Genomic DNA, 16,661 nt, shown 5'->3' with positions numbered 1-16,661 from the left:
TTTTGTTAATATTTATGTAGGCTTGGAAATGTGTTTTCAGGGTCATTAACTTACAGTTCCATGTCGTCTTTGTAGAGCCCCACTTCTTCACCGAGGCCTTCAGCATACAACGCCCATCCCTGGAACATGATCAAACCTCGTGTAATCATTAATTGATTTTCTTTCAAAAACCTCGAATTCCAATTTTCTGAAACTGTAAAATAACCGTCCGTGACTATAATCACATCAATGTTGTCTTGTAGTTTTGTTGTGTAAAATAAAAGATACGTGAACTCCTACATATATGAAGCTAAAATGCAATCGATATTTATTGGAATACAATTACCTAACTATAATGTTAAACATGATATTTTCAGGGAGGTAGCGGCTACGAATGAAGTTATATCGTGACTTATTATTTTGTTTGAAAATAACTTTTCGTAGACAAACATAATTTACCCATTTTTCTAAACAAGAATTATGCTGTCTCAGCAATGTTAACGTAACTAACTTGGGACTGTGACTCTAAGCATTAGCATGCTACTGACTGCTACAATAGTGGCATCATAGGCCCGACTGTGGGGTATAGTAGGACTGTAGGGAGACGTACCTCACTGAAGGATGCGTGGGAAGGAAATCCAACTGGAGTGTCCAAGTACATGTCGTATACGATGTTCTGACGGAAACTTGGCATGCTCGAGGTCAGAGAATAGCTGATCTGCGGTAAAAGAAAATATATATATTATTCAATGTTTTATCTAATAAATTACATAATGCGACCCAGTGCGTACTGTTCCGTGAGCATCAGCTTTAAACAATTGGTGATATTACTGTTACCAATACATACATACCAACGTACATGAGAAACAATTTCTTGACATGAATCCAATATTGTTCAATTTTATTTGTATCGTTCATTATGATCGTTGGCTAAAAGGTATGTAGGCAAACCCATCTCACTCTGCCGCTTGACGTATAGCTAGTCCAGTAACTTCTAGTTCTTTCTACCCACGTATGGTCTTTAAAATGTAATGTAAATGAGTTGAGCCTTTTTCTGTCCAATAGGTACTTGACATTCGGCACTGATGCAACAGTCTCCATGGTGAAAGTATGTAAAAATTGTATGTGTTTGTATATAGGCCGGAGGCCTTTCATACAATAAACTTCTTGTCTTCTTGTCTTGGTGATATTATACATTTTATGCTACCATTTACCATTATGGGTAAAGCATAACATATGCACATATTTCGTTTTAGAACCCATTCAGCAATCATAAGAAATGTATGCTAAAAGGCCAATGAACACATCCGACTATATCACAAACAAATGCAAAGGGTAGTCAACTGTTCAGCTGGAAAAGATATGGGAACAGGCCATTTTTGTCACCAATGCGTCAAATTTGGAAGTGTCCTCCACATGTCTACCTTAAAACGTTTTGAAAGCATGTGTATGCCCTTGGATATTGAAACCCTGATCAAATATCATTTGAGCAAGCGTCGATTGACGATCTTAGAGATTTTTGTAGGAAGAGAATGCTAAATTGACACAGAGGTAACCTATTCATGTGAGACGGTTGTCTGGTATCGTGCGGTTAAGACAGTTGAAGGGACTATTTGACCATTTTTAGCGATATCAGATCATCGACATGTACTCAACAACAAAAGTTCCTGTGACACCAGTGTTTTAGTGTATGTTTCAAACAAGTAAAGTTTGGTTTTCAATATTGTTTTACAACCAACAACAAAACTACGCAATTATTCAACATTACGAAATGCCACGCCTGTCCGAAAATGAGCATCTGCGAACCATTGGTATGCTTGAAGCAGGATCGAGTCAACGAGAAGTTGCAAGACAATTTAACGTCCACAGAAACACCATTTGGTGTTTATGGCAACGTTGGCAACAGACGAATGCAATCAGAGACCATCCTCGGAGTGGCAGGTCACGCGTAACCAATAATAGACAAGACAACTGGATTCGAACAACACACCTACAAAATTTATTCCAACCAGCAACAGCCAGACTGCAAGAAGCATCTCTGGCCTTCGACGAATATCTTCACATACCGTATGTCGTCGCCTCAGATGTGCAGGGATTGTCGCCAGAAGACCCGCCAGACGCCCCATTTTTACAGGAAACCACCGTCAAGCACGTCTACAGTTGTGCAGACAGCGTCTACTCTGGGCGGCCATGCAGTGGGGAGTTCTATTCACTGACGAGTCTGGGAGGCACCTCAGCCACGGCGATGGACGGATTCGAGTGTACCGACGTCGAGGTTAACGTTACGTCAATCATTGTGTCATGGAAGAAGATCGGTTCGGGGGCGGCAGCGTTATGGTATGAGGTGGGATTACAGCATGACAGAGGATCCGTTTGATAGTGGTAGAGGGAATGGACATCTCAATGGACAGCGCTGCCGCAACGAGATCATCGGTCCTGTTGTTCTGCCGTTTTTGCGTCGTCATGGCCGAGGCATAACCTTTCAACATGACAACGCCCGGCCTCATATTGCTCGACTTGTTCAGGATTATCTTCAACAAAACAAAGTGAATGTCATCCCCTGCCCGGCTTGCTCTCCTGATCTCTCACCAATCCAGCACAAGTGGGATGAGATGGATCGGCGCCTTCGACGTCAACAGCGTGTTCCACAGACACTCCAAACATGATCTAGCAGATATGGACAGATATCCCACAGCACTTTGTGCGACGCCTGGTCCATTCATGAGAAAAAGATGTGTTGCTTGCATCGCAACCAGAGGTGGACACACACGCTATTGATTTGTAAATTGACATTTTGGCACGTTCATGTTTCTTTTATGAAATCACGCATTTTCTGAAGTCAGTATGGCAAATTAAACCATTTGAACACTTACAGGAGTCTTTCATCTGTTGCAAATCGAAATTGTTTCAGTTTTGGTAAAAAACATAACTTATCATTAAATCTAGTTCAATATATCACAGGAACTCTTGTTGTTCACTATACCTAGTGCTAAAGTTAGTCCTTTTGTCGAAATTCTGACTCTTATGGCTGTTGATCAAACAGATCAGCAAGGAGGAGAGCACAATCCTTGTTTATGGATGTGCCTACTTCTTGTCTTTGGACAGTGGTAGAGCGTCCGCCCGGGGAGCGGAAAGTCCGGGGTTCGATCCCCGGCCGCGTCATACCAAAAGACGTTAAAAGATGGTTCTTGTTTTTACCCTGTCTGGCGCTCGGCATTAATGGGATAAAATAAGGACTGGTCGGCTCGGAGTCAGTATACTGTGTCTGAGTGGGATATTCATGTTAAACTGCGGCGTTGTGAGCTAGCATTATAACTCGACATCAGTCCGGACTAGTAAAAGCAGCCACACAAACACACACACGTACATGCACGTCGTTATATAAGTGCAATAATCTTGGACGCGACGTTAAACCCCATTTCACCTCACCTCTTGTCTATGTGTCTTTCTCCAAACCTTCACACAGATGTTATCTATGAGGAAGTCCATCATTTCACGGTATGTTTTCTCGGTAAATTTCAGATGAAAACTTAGAAGGTGTAACTATATCTATGGTCATCACATTTAGCATCATATGCCCCATTGATATTGCTGTGTGGGATAGTGTACAAAGTTGAAAAATCAAATCAACATAATTAAACTTGGTTCTCCTCTGAAAACGCTCAAGCAAATCATTTGATGTTTTTTACACTCCACATGGTATTAAATCACTGATCTCAAACACTTTCTGCGATTATAATTTCGTGATTGTATTGATGATGTTGGTTAGTTTTTGATACAGGGATTTGGTGGTATATTTGCTGAACCCAGCAATATCTCCCACTTTGTACGGATTTTAGTGGAGTTTTGGAATCCAGTAAAATGGAATGGGTGTGTCTTCAGGTTTTGAAGCAAGATGATCGGTTGGAAAAGTTTTCTTCCTTGGTTAACACACTGGTCTATTTGTGGCATTACTTGTCATGTCACTTTCATCGTCAAGTTCTTTTGTGAACAATACATATAGGGATGCTTACATGTACTTGTGGCCTTGTCAGTGTAAACGTGTCATGTGAGGCAGCTGGTTGGGTCAAAACAGGTTTATTTCATTTCCATTTCCTGTTTGGAGGTTAATGACACAATACAGTTTCTTGTTTATGTATTCACAGTATGAAGATTATTCTTAATTTAGCTTCTCGATGCATTTATGTCTGCTGCCAACGGTATACGGTTTGCCAATATTCTTGTCCATCATTTCAGTCCATCTGCAATATGGTTTACAAACGTGTATACTACGAATACAAATGGTGCTAATACGGAACGTTGAGGAAGACCTGCTGTAAAATAGGTTTCTTTTGACAGGACATCATTTATATCAACCCTATGTGTGATTACTTACATTACATTCTTCCTTCTTCAGTATATTTATTTTCGCGTCCTTCTTATCTAGAAGACACACTATGTCAATGGCATCATAGAACACACTGCAACAAAATACTTTTGATTCCTTATATATTACCCTATTATATACCGCTAGCATTTCATGATCTTTGCCACTGTAAACAGACAATGGATATACAACTACTTGTAAAAGTTGACAAAAGTGTGTCAGTTTATACAGATACCAATACTTGTAAATGTATGTACCAGTGTATAGAGATACTAATACCTGTAATAGTTGACAGAATTATTTGCGCCTGCTTATGAAAATATCATTACTAATTTTGGCAAAATTAGATGTATAATTACTTGTAAATGTTGGCAGAGGTGTGCCAGCTTTTGAATAATTTTACGTGTGCATTTTGGCAGATGTGTGTCAGGTTATTGAGACACAATTTATTGTTAATGTTGGCAGTGGTGTTAGCAGTTGATATACCATTACCTGTAAATGATGACCGGGGCTTGCTTCATGTAGTGTTAGTGCCATCAAGCCGAATTTTGGTCTGTAAAATCATACAAAAATAACACGAGATCCTGACGACAAAACTGCCATATAACATAATTGAGAGAGGAATTGAGAGAGATCAAGGAAAACGTACAACTTACAACTAAATATGTAGAATAAAAAAGAAGAAACTACAATGTCTACAAAATCCACACTAACCATGTATTCATTAAGTCGTGAATTTAACATGTTGCTATTTCAGTTATATTATAACATAATAATGAGTGTTAGACAGATCACACCCTGACTGCAATGATATATAAACAGGTTATATCTTACATATCTCCAGGTCTCAGAACATTTGCCGTAAAAGTTCCTGGTGTACGGCCGTCAGCAGTCCCCGTAGAATACGAGCCTGTTGGTCCATCATTCGGCCTCGCCACCACGCTGAAATGTATCAAATTGATTGAAGTAATATATAATTTTTGAATATTAAACGACCTTTTCCGACTTCTGAACTCTTCTCTACTTGTTTTACGCAGCAGTCAGCAATATCCACGCTACATCATGGCTCTGTCATGTGAAACAAGGTCTGGGGTGAGAGAGAGTCCGAGGTAGGTAGCCGGACACTATCCCATTGGCGAGAAATTGTCCACCCCGAGTAAGAGAGTGTGAATAAATGTCCTGGCGTAAGAGTCTGTCAAAAAAACCCTCCTCCTCCCTGTATTCAATATATCTGGGTCGCCAAGTGAATGTGACACTACATCGGGTTTTCAGAATATATTCCATAAATGTCCATAACTGAATATCTGACACCTCATCTGACCCCTGCGGGGTTCTCTGTGAATATCCAGGACACATACATGCTGATATGTTCTTCCTGTTCTACAACCTTGGGGCGGTGGGTTGTCTTGTGGTGAAAGTGTTCGGACGTTCCACCGAAGGTCCAGGTTCGATTTCCCACATGGTTACAATGTGTGGAGCCCATTTCTGATGACCTCGGCTTGATCTGGCTGGAATATTGCTCAAAGCGGCCTAAAACCTAACTCATTCACTAACTCCCTACTGACAACCTCTACTCACATGATGGGAAGGCCTGGCAAGTCTTTGAAAAGTTTGGTGAGGGTAGGATCGACTTCTCTGATGATCTGCCTGTAGGCCTCTAGTAGTTCTTCCTTAAACGAAGGCGTGGTTTGTAAGATTGCAGATGAATTTCCCTATAATGATTACTTATTCATTGAGACACATATCAAGGGCAGTCAGTGCCACATTGTGTTATCGAGTCGAAGGCGTCTGCTCATTACATCAGTTTCAACCACAGCGTAAATGAACCGACGTCTTGTGATATTATACCTTGTCCAGTTATGTATAAGGGAAGACGCGATATTATATTGTAATCTCCAAATAGTATCGCGTGTCCCCGGATGGAATAGCATTATCGTTTTCATCGTCTTCCTTCCGCGGTTCCACAAATGACATTTGTAACGTTAGTACATGTCACGGGAAACGATGGGAATCTGGCCCCTGTGTTATATGAGATATGTGGAAACATGGAAACTAAATATCGTCTGATACCTGTGGCATAGAATATAAGCGTCTTCTTACACATTTTATAAATAACATAATTGTTTTACCCCTGTGTTGCAGAAATATTGGGACTGATTCATGACGACAGTGAAGTATTCCCTGATGGAGAGGTTGTAGCCCTGTTTGGTTATCATCTGGAAGAAGAACAATAATACATCAAAAGAAATTGTTGACACATGTATGTCTAATCACAAACTTGTGATAATATGTAAATACAGTTACAACAGTTCAGGGGATACAGTGTGTCATAAATGGTAAATCAGAGGTGACGCACATTGTGATCTGTTTTGGGCAACGTTGTGAAAATCGACCAAATACATTTTGTAAAATTGAGTGACGCCTCCTAAATCTAGCTGTTGCAATGGCTTTGCGTTACGTATCAAACTTGTGTCTTCAAACACTCATTTACCAGTAATAATAGATTTCCAAGAATATACTTGACAAAAATAATTATGCTTCAGGCCGTTGAAATCAAAACAAATGGTCTGCCACAAAAATACATTGTTGCAATTTTTATGTCTCATTCCGTTGAAATAAAAACAAATGGTCTGCCACAAAAATACATAAAGTTAAGGCTCATATCTGGTTTCGAATAGACTAAAGAACTATCTAGTCATCCAAATTCCCAGAACAGTTACCCCAAACATGAAGATTAACCCCATCCATGATGATTTACCTCCTCTATCAAGATTTACCTCCTCCATCAAGATTTACCTCCTCCATGTAAATTTATCCCTCCATGAAGATTTACCTCCTCCATCAAGACTTACCTCCTCAACGATGATTTTCCCTGCATGATCATTTACCCCTCCACGGTGATTTACTTCCCCCATGAAGATTTACCTCCTCCATCAAGATTTACCTCCTCCGTGTAAATTTATCCCTCCATGAAGATTTACCTCCTCCACAATGATTTTCCCTGCATGATCATTTACCCAACCACGGTTATTTACTTCCCCCATGAAGATTTACCTCCTCCATAGTGATTTGCCTCCTCAATGATGATGTACCTCCTCCATTATAATTTACCCCTCCATGAAGAATTACCTCCTCCATCAAGATTGACCTCCTTCATGAAGATTTACCTCCTCCATGATGATTTACCTCCTCCTTGATTTACCCCTCCATGGAGATTTACCTCATCCATGATGATATTACTTCCTCCATGAAGATTTACCTTCTCCATGAAGATTTACCTCCTCCATAAAGATTTACTTCCTCCATGATGATTTCCCCCTCGATACGATTTACCTCCTTCATGAAGATTTACTTCTCCATGAAGATTTACCCCCTCCATGATGATTTATCCCTCCATGGAGATTTACCTCCTCCGTGATGATTTACCTCCTCCGTGTAAATTTATCCCTCCATGAAGATTTACCTCCTCCACAATGATTTTCCCTGCATGATCATTTACCCAACCACGGTTATTTACTTCCCCCATGAAGATTTACCTCCTCCATAGTGATTTGCCTCCTCAATGATGATGTACCTCCTCCATTATAATTTACCCCTCCATGAAGAATTACCTCCTCCATCAAGATTGACCTCCTTCATGAAGATTTACCTCCTCCATGATGATTTACCTCCTCCTTGATTTACCCCTCCATGGAGATTTACCTCATCCATGATGATATTACTTCCTCCATGAAGATTTACCTTCTCCATGAAGATTTACCTCCTCCATAAAGATTTACTTCCTCCATGATGATTTCCCCCTCGATACCATTTACCTCCTTCATGAAGATTTACTTCTCCATGAAGATTTACCTCCTCCGTGATGATTTACCTCCTCAATGAAGATTTACCCCTCCATGAAGATTTACCTCCTTCATGAAGATTTACCTCCTCCATGATGATTTATCCCTCCATGGAGATTTACCCCTCCATGGAGATTTACCTCCTCCATGTTCATTTACCTCCCTAATGACGATATACCCCTCCATTCTAATTTACCCCTCCATGAAGAATTACCTCCTCCATCAAGATTTACCTCCTTCATGAAGATTTACCTCCTCCATGATGATTTACCTCCTCCTTGATGATTTACCCCTCCATGAATATTTACCTCATGCATGATGATATTACTTCCTCCATGAAGATTTACCTTCTCCATGAAGATTTACCTCCTCCATGAAGATTTACCTCCTTCATGAAGATTTACCTCCTCAGTGATGATGAACCTCCTCCATCATAATTTACCCCTCCATGAAGAATTACCTCCTCCATCAAGATTTACCTCCTTCATGAAGATTTACCTCCTCCACGATGATTTACCTCCTCCAGGATGATTTACCCCTCCATGGAGATTTACCTCATCCATGATGATATTACTTCCTCCATGAAGATTTACCTTCTCCATGAAGATTTACCTCCTCCATAAAGATTTACCTCCTACATGATGATTTCCCCCTCGATAAGATTTACCTCCTTCATGAACATTTACCTCTCCATGAAGATTTACCTCCTCCAGGATGATGTACCTCCTTCATGATGATTTACCCCTCCATCAAGATTTACCTCCTCCAGGATGATTTACCTCTCCATGAAGATTTACCCCTCCATGAAGATTTACCTACTCCATGCAAATGTACCCACCCCATGAAGATTTAAGTCTCAATGCAGATTTACCTTCATCATGAGTTGTTCTATCCGAGCAACCTCCCTCTTCCCCGTCTGATGGACGTCCTCTGGGGTGGTGTCCAGTGAGAGGTACGCCTTCATGCACGCCTTGTAGTACTCCCCGCCGTTGTGTAATGAACTGACGCCGATACCAGAACGAGTCGTGTAGTCCTGTTTACATGCATAGTGACAGTCATACATTGAACCGTACATGTATGTACTCTGCCAATGGTATCATATGTATGTAGATAAGTATATATTGTGAATTACATCGCTGTGAAACACTAGACCTTTTCTATTTACTTACATAAACATACAAAAATGTCAGTATAAATGTTTAACTAATGTATTTCGGACTACGCCCTTTCTCATGTGATACTTTACTGACTTTTCATCAATGCATAATGTCATTTAATGTATATATATAGTATAACGATAACATTATATTTGCAATTTGCAATGAAAAGAGGACAACAAGCGGGAATAGAGCTAGACATACACCACTGCCTAAAAGTTCATTCCCCTAACACGCGTTGAGAACGCGTGTAACACGCATGTGACACGGGTGCTCAACGGGTTGCACACGGGGTGAGCACCCGTTGGACACGGGTGTGCAACGGGTGTGCAGAGCGTGTGCAACCCGTTGCACACGCGTGTGCCACGCGTGTAACACGGGACCGGGTTCCAGTTGAAGTTGACAAAATTATCAAATGAATAGTGAGATAAAACAAAACATTGAGATGTGAAATTTGAGTTAATGAGCGGCCATTGAGCTGTGTTCACCAGACCGTAAATACAAGGTCGGCCCGTCTTAATTAGTGTTCGGTTGTTAGATTTTTATGGCATGAACCATTCCACTAGGGTCCCGTCTAGCCATTGTGGCTAGCCGACAGTAGAACAGTAGTGAATTTAGATGCGAGTTTATTGCTAGGGGAACCCCCGTGTTGACACGATTGTCGCGGGTTCGTAAATGTTCGCCATTAATAAAATGATTGTTTGTGGATTGCGAACATATTCATTTGCCCACACGAGTCATTCCATTTGATTGCAAATATAACGTTTTTCGTTCGCCAAATTTATGCTTTAGACAGTACAATTATGATATAGCCGTCACCACTACTAATGTCTCATTATTTCACGTAGGAATATGTCCCATTTCCCCACACCCCACTTTCTGTTTTGTATTTTGAAAGAATAAATAAAAGAAGGTTTTGTGTGGGACACTTTTATACTAATTATAAGAGGATGTTGTAAATGAATATGAACAGCCATGCTGTCTGACTGTTGATAGAATTTGAGATCTTCACAATCACCGGGTGTGACCATGTAGACAGAATCTCATTAGGGTTTGTGATTTTTACATTTGCCCAATGACCATAGTGAGTTTTGCTGGGGATACCAAACGTAACAGTTTATTATTAGAGGTTGTAAGTACCTATACCACGTAGATAGGATATCCTTAGGATTTTAATCCTTCTTTGAGAGGCATTTAGAAGTTGGAGTACTACGTTAGGATAAGATTTATGGGTGACTTTAATCCTTTCTTTCTCTGTGGGTAATCCTTTCACGTTGATTGGAGGAAGTCACTAAACCAGGTCATGACAGGTCGTGAGTTTACTCACTAACTACTGTGAGCGTTTTTGGCATAACATCTTTTCTTGTATAAACAATCTTCTGCAGTTTGCTGGCAAAGTGGGGATAAACCTCAGTGTCAAAGACGATCAAACTTAGTTCGAATCCTTGTTTATATGTGACATCTCTCAAATGGGGACATTTTCATAAACTTGGCAAGTGATGATGAATTTTAATATTAATATTATTATAGTTTATGAAATTGTTAATAAAACTTTAATAAAACTGTGCTTCACTCTTACGAAAAATATATTTTCGGTGAGTAAATTTATATGTCACGTTTCATCGGCATTTTTCAGTGATATTGGGACTACATGAAACATGGCTGGTTTTACATTTCTGATACAGGTGCTTGACTGACTGAGTAGTTCATGATCAATAAGTTATGTTTAAATCAGTCAAGTTTGCAACAATAGATGAATAAGTTGATACATTTGGACCGCAGTTACCGATTAACAACTTAAGACATAGAGACAGGGAGGAGATATATAACCAAACCTATGGTCCTGTTGAGACAGTTGACAGTTAGAACGTTGGATTAAATGACAGTAACTAATTTGAACATTCCCCAGTAATATCATAAAATACATCATAACTCATAACAGTCCGAGAAACAGCTTCCAGCCATATACTAGTATTGAAGGGACAATCGCTTTTGACAGTTTAAAAATAAACTCACCTTAAGGTGCTTGGCAAGTCAAAACTGACCTCCCTGAATATGTTTTTTAGGTTTGACAGCAACTATGCTTGTGGATTTCAGAGATAGACATGATTTGTTAGCTAGATGTTATTACAATAAGCGAAAATGTCTAAAAAGTCCACAGTCTGTTTAATAGTACAAAAAGTGTGTTATAGATCTATCAACGTTTTCTTTTATTGAACATAATATTTGCACTATATTGCTGTTAGCTGTAAATAAGCTAGCCTCCCCATGTACGTAACTTACATATATTTATGTATGACCAGAACAGCAAATAAAGTTCTGGTAGATAGGTACCTCGGAGATTTAACGTGCCCTTTCCGACTTAAGCCTATCTCGCACACGGGGAAGCACTTATACTATTAGGGTAAAAAAGCGTAATGATTAAATAAAGAAGTGCACCCCCCCAAAAAAATATAAGTTTACAGCCTATTCTAATAAAGTTAAGGGGGTTGGGGTTTGGCTGGGTGGGAGTGGGTGATAAAAGAATATTCAATAATATGGAAAAAATTGGGAAGGCACGGCGTCGGCTGGCGAGCATGTATGGCTAGAAGTCTAGCGGCGGTATCCTTCTAGTAGTCTCTTGGTCAGCTTCTCATCCTGGGGGTCGGGATTCTGGTAGAGACTCTTGGCAAGGAGGGCGGCGGTATTGGCGACGAAGTGGTTTGAGGTCGGTGCGCCATTACTCTGGAAAAAGTGGTACAAGTCTGTGTAGTTTGTGATGTCGTACTCGATGACCTGTCCCCCCTTCTTGTGCACCATGACGAAAGGGACTCCTTGTTTGGCGTAGAGATGTTCCTTTGGGGTGTTGATCTGGTCAACCTTGAGCTCCGGCCGGGCCTTGTGGTTGATCGGAATGTCTGACTTTTCCACTAGTAAATAAAGTTCTTTGATATGACCTCTTTTATCCCTGCTGACGTTATCCTAATGTTCAATTTCAGTCTGCCTCACCAAGCGTAAGAAAGCATTGTACATGTTCTGATAAACCACACTGATGCAATTAAGCAAATGAATATTTGCTGTGGGCAAATATCTATTTTCTATATATATATTTGTGGATATGAAGCATTCTAGTTAATTGTGTTTATTTCCAGGCCATCCTGATCGTCGTTTACTACTATAAGGTGTATGTTTTGAGGCAAGATCAAAGACGCCGCACAGCATTTATTAGATAACAGACGGGGTCGTCCGTTTCGCTTTAAACAACCACCCCACCCTGTCTGTAGGAGTTATATAATCGGTGCGCAAATAACTGTGTCAAGTCCACTGCCGGGCTGATGCTGTGTCAGTGTCAGCGATGAACATGAATGCTCAAATTATAGACCTGTAGCACTCACAAGTTGCTTAGCCAAAATATTTGAAAAGTGTATATTCAATTCTCTGATAACAGCAAATATAACCTTAGAAATAGATTCAACATACAAACAATCAAATGTAGAACACAGACCTATGCTTAATAATAATTTCTTCTGGATATGATAAACCTGCGGAACCCTCTATCCGATGAAGTAACTAATGCTCGCTCATTAAAAGAAATCACATAATTAATTAATCGTTTTGATGCAATTACTAATAATTTTGACTTCAAATATTTTCATAGATCATGCCAAATTGTCCACTGTCGCCTTAGGCTCGGCTGCAGTGACTTAAACGCTGATAAGTTTAGACGACATGTATCAGACATACCAGACTGCACTTGTGGATATCACCTTGAAGATGCAATTCACTTTTTCTATAACTGTAAAATAATACGATAATATCAGAAACACTGTGAATTTCTACACACATGGGTATGGTCTAAAAATGATATTACGTGGCAGTAGTTAAGCAGTTCTACAAACATGACTCTTCTTAAATCAGTTCACGACATCATTGTCAAAAGCAAAAGGTTTGAGTAGCTTAATTTTATGCATGTAGTAAAGGAAAACTGCATTACCTTATTTCACAGACACAACTTGCTTCAGTGTATTGGCTTCGTGTATTTCATTTGTGCATTTTGTATGTTTATGTTCATCTTATATATATCCAGCTGTTGTTAAGTTGTTACCTGGAGAGGTATTACATAAGCAAGCTTTGCTTGTTTACCGATCCAGATTTCTTTTGAAATAAAAATACGTTTAAGCCAACACAGCTAACCCCAAAACACATGATTGTAAACTATTCAAAAAGGGGCACTAATCTCTGGCTTCTTCTCGGGTGTTGGACTCAAACTCAAACTCATTTATTCTTAGAATAACATGACATACAATTATCTACAATTTTTATTATGTACAATTTAACAAAAAATAATAAAAATAGGATACGTGGATACGAATACAATTTACCAATTGTTTTGTACACATTGTTAAGGAATTTAGATAGGCCTTTTAGATTTCTTACACTGTTAGTGGTCATAATTTTCTTAAATGTTTGGAAACTTAAGATATTGCTTATTTGAGAGTTCATATCGCCGTTGGTGAAAAGCTTCACATTGGAATAAATAATGCAATTCATCTCCCACAGCGAAAGATTCACAGAGTGGACACTGGCTGTCTTCCCTGGGAATGTTCAGCCATCGACCAGTTTCAACTGGTAATCCTTGGTTAGAAAGTTCTCTTTAATTTTGAGAGCAGTACATATTTCTAAATCCAGGTTTGAAGTGAGGTGGAATGTGAGTTATGTGGTATGCACGTGGCAGCCCAGCAAGAGATGTATGGTCAGTTGCTTTACTTTTTTTGTAAATCTATTGATCATTCCCAGACATCAAAGGATAAACAGGAAATACGTTGATTGATTAATTACTGTTATCTTGCACAGTGGATATGTCAAAAGTAAGTGTTTACATGTGAAGGTAGGTTTACTAAACCTAGGGAATACACTCATATCATGGCGTGAAGTACAGATGTAAAAACAACATACTTTGTTCAAAGGGTAACCGATAATACACTGTATGTTTTTAAGAACCGTGGACATTATAAAAATAGTTGTCACGTGGGCTTTCTAAGCTAACTTGGCACCTATGTGAAACATATGAAACAATCTAAGTGATCAGTTAAGAAACAAACACGGGTTATAATATTCGATACATTTAAATAAGGTTTAAAAACGATATATTTCAAAATTTTAACATATTTCATGTATATTCCAAATATTGTTTCCAAATAATTATTATTAAAGTATTTGATTCTCACATAGACATTTGACATCGAATAAGTAATTTTGTACAGCTGCAGACGCAATGGATATTGTTCCTTTATGTTGATATTCCCGGATACATTATAACTTTAGGAGGTTATTTGCATTTTGTTTTCATTCATTCGCTGCAGCTTTGAACAGAATCATTCTTGTTCCTTTCCGTTTGGTTGGGATGTTTTTCGATGCGCGATAGACGTTGTTTTCACAAGTATTTTCTTTTGTAAGCGTGTATATGTTACAGTCAATGTGTAAAATATGATTCACTCAGGCAATTTATTAAATATCTAAATATTTCAGTCATTTTACAAATTGACTGAATAATCCATTCATTTATTTAACCGACTGACTAAAAATGATAAAGACGATCAAAAGAGCTTAAACACATCACAATATATTAATTATGCTAAGAAAAGAAGCCAAACAATACAGAACTGTACTTGGTGATGATATGAAACATAAACAAATATTTGGAATTCGTTATCATATTAATAAAGATGGACATATTTTTCAGTTAATTAATAAAATAAACTGAATATTTAGGCGTTTAATAAATTTCCTTAATGAAATCTGTTTACATTTTGAATGTAAACATATACACACGGTAAAATAAGCAATGTTCAGATGAAATATTTACTTTGTGTTGCAAGTCAAAATAGTGTACACAAAGATCGCACAATTACCAAGCAAGTGACTTACCAAAACAGCATCACCATTATCGATGCTCCCCACAAATATACCTACATTTCCAAAACTGTATTTCATTTTTGTTGATCAATGTGACCATACGTCCTTCTACTTTCAATAAAAATGCGCTTACGAATGGCGAGCACAGGTCGCGAACAAGTCTAGATTTCTGCTATATCATCCGGGTACTCACTGGGAAAATACAGTAATGCACAGGTAACAACTACTATCGCGGAATTGCTTTAGATCAGTGCTCCTTTGTACGTTGAAATACTATATATTGTGAATGCCAAAATGATGTATCAAGGATCAAGTAGAAGATACAGTGACCGTTGCGCTGGGAGTTTATTCAACAGACCCGTGAAAATAACACTGCTGTATCTTATTATTTATTTTAGATGACGCAGTCAAAGCTCACTTCTCCTGGCGGCCATTATCGAACGGCCAGCTAAAATACAACCCCGCGCTTACGTTTACAGGTCTCTTCCTGTAGTACGGTAATAAGAATTATTCTCTCCCTCAAGTGTATCCTCAATGATATAACCCACCCTCATTAATTACATGCTGCTCTTTTCCAGCCTCACGGCTATGGAGCTGAGGTAAAGAGTCCAAGTCATCATAAAGTAATTAGGGTCCAATAAAAACAATGCACCGCCAAACCTCATACATATTATCACTGAAAGTCTGTCTCCTAGTCGTTACGCTATTATTGCCATAAATAGTTGTATACATACATTCGTCAGATACGATTTCAGATCCCTCAAGCTGTCCAGAGCTGATGCAATGGCGGATGTTGCTCTGTCGATGACTGTTTGCCTGTCAGCAGAACAAGAAGACATTGTTAATATCACATTCTATGTTTTTGTTTCATCCGCTGCAAATTCCAAGGGCAACGAACTTTATCGTCGAGGTACATTCACACACACTCCAAGAGGTCTCACGTTGGTCATTTGAGCTTTATTCTGCCTCGAATCCCAGTACTTGTGGGTCGTTAGTCCACACACAGAGCACTTCTTGACAAACCACAACACTTGACGTCTATAATGAAACATTGAAGACGAGGTCATTCATTTATCTTTATAGGTCGTTGGGCTTTTATGTATTTAGGCCAAATTGTGCCATACAGAAAACACAATCGCATTTAGTTGAATCGAATAATATCGCCCTTCCCCATGGTTTATAGGTGTTCATTTGCTCATCAGATTACATGACGTGTGCTATACCTCTCTGTCTCACTATAGCCGATCGTGTTATTTTCCACGCTTTTGATGAAGGGTTTGTACAATGGTGACATCTTGTCGTCTGCAATATTGGTAACTTGGTCAAACTGCTCCAGTAGCCGAAACTGAAGCGACAAAACATCAATCATATTTCCCTCTGATATCAGACACAATATATTACCATGTGAAGCCCGTATCTAAC

General features: G+C 39.1%; 1 protein-coding gene across 1 annotated transcript in view; it reads right to left on the bottom strand.

Moving 5' to 3' along the window:
• Window positions 1–16,661, bottom strand: part of LOC124124763 — a 28,520-nt gene that overhangs the window by 5,841 nt on the left and 6,018 nt on the right. Inside the window, exons 6-14 of the mRNA XM_048402205.1 lie at window positions 16,463–16,584; window positions 15,974–16,055; window positions 9,059–9,220; window positions 6,475–6,561; window positions 5,924–6,015; window positions 5,180–5,287; window positions 4,838–4,898; window positions 590–697; window positions 55–119 (exon numbers count right to left, since the gene is read on the bottom strand). Coding sequence (XP_048258162.1) covers window positions 55–119; window positions 590–697; window positions 4,838–4,898; window positions 5,180–5,287; window positions 5,924–6,015; window positions 6,475–6,561; window positions 9,059–9,220; window positions 15,974–16,055; window positions 16,463–16,584 — 887 coding nt within the window. The remainder of the gene's footprint in view (window positions 1–54; window positions 120–589; window positions 698–4,837; window positions 4,899–5,179; window positions 5,288–5,923; window positions 6,016–6,474; window positions 6,562–9,058; window positions 9,221–15,973; window positions 16,056–16,462; window positions 16,585–16,661) is intronic.

This window comes from Haliotis rufescens, unplaced genomic scaffold (genome assembly GCF_023055435.1).
Source record: "Haliotis rufescens isolate VD_foot unplaced genomic scaffold, xgHalRufe1.0.p SCAF_25, whole genome shotgun sequence".
Classification (NCBI taxonomy): domain Eukaryota; kingdom Metazoa; phylum Mollusca; class Gastropoda; order Lepetellida; family Haliotidae; genus Haliotis; species Haliotis rufescens.
The sequence above is the reverse complement of the archived record's forward strand: the minus strand, read 5'-3'. Positions and strand labels throughout refer to the sequence as shown.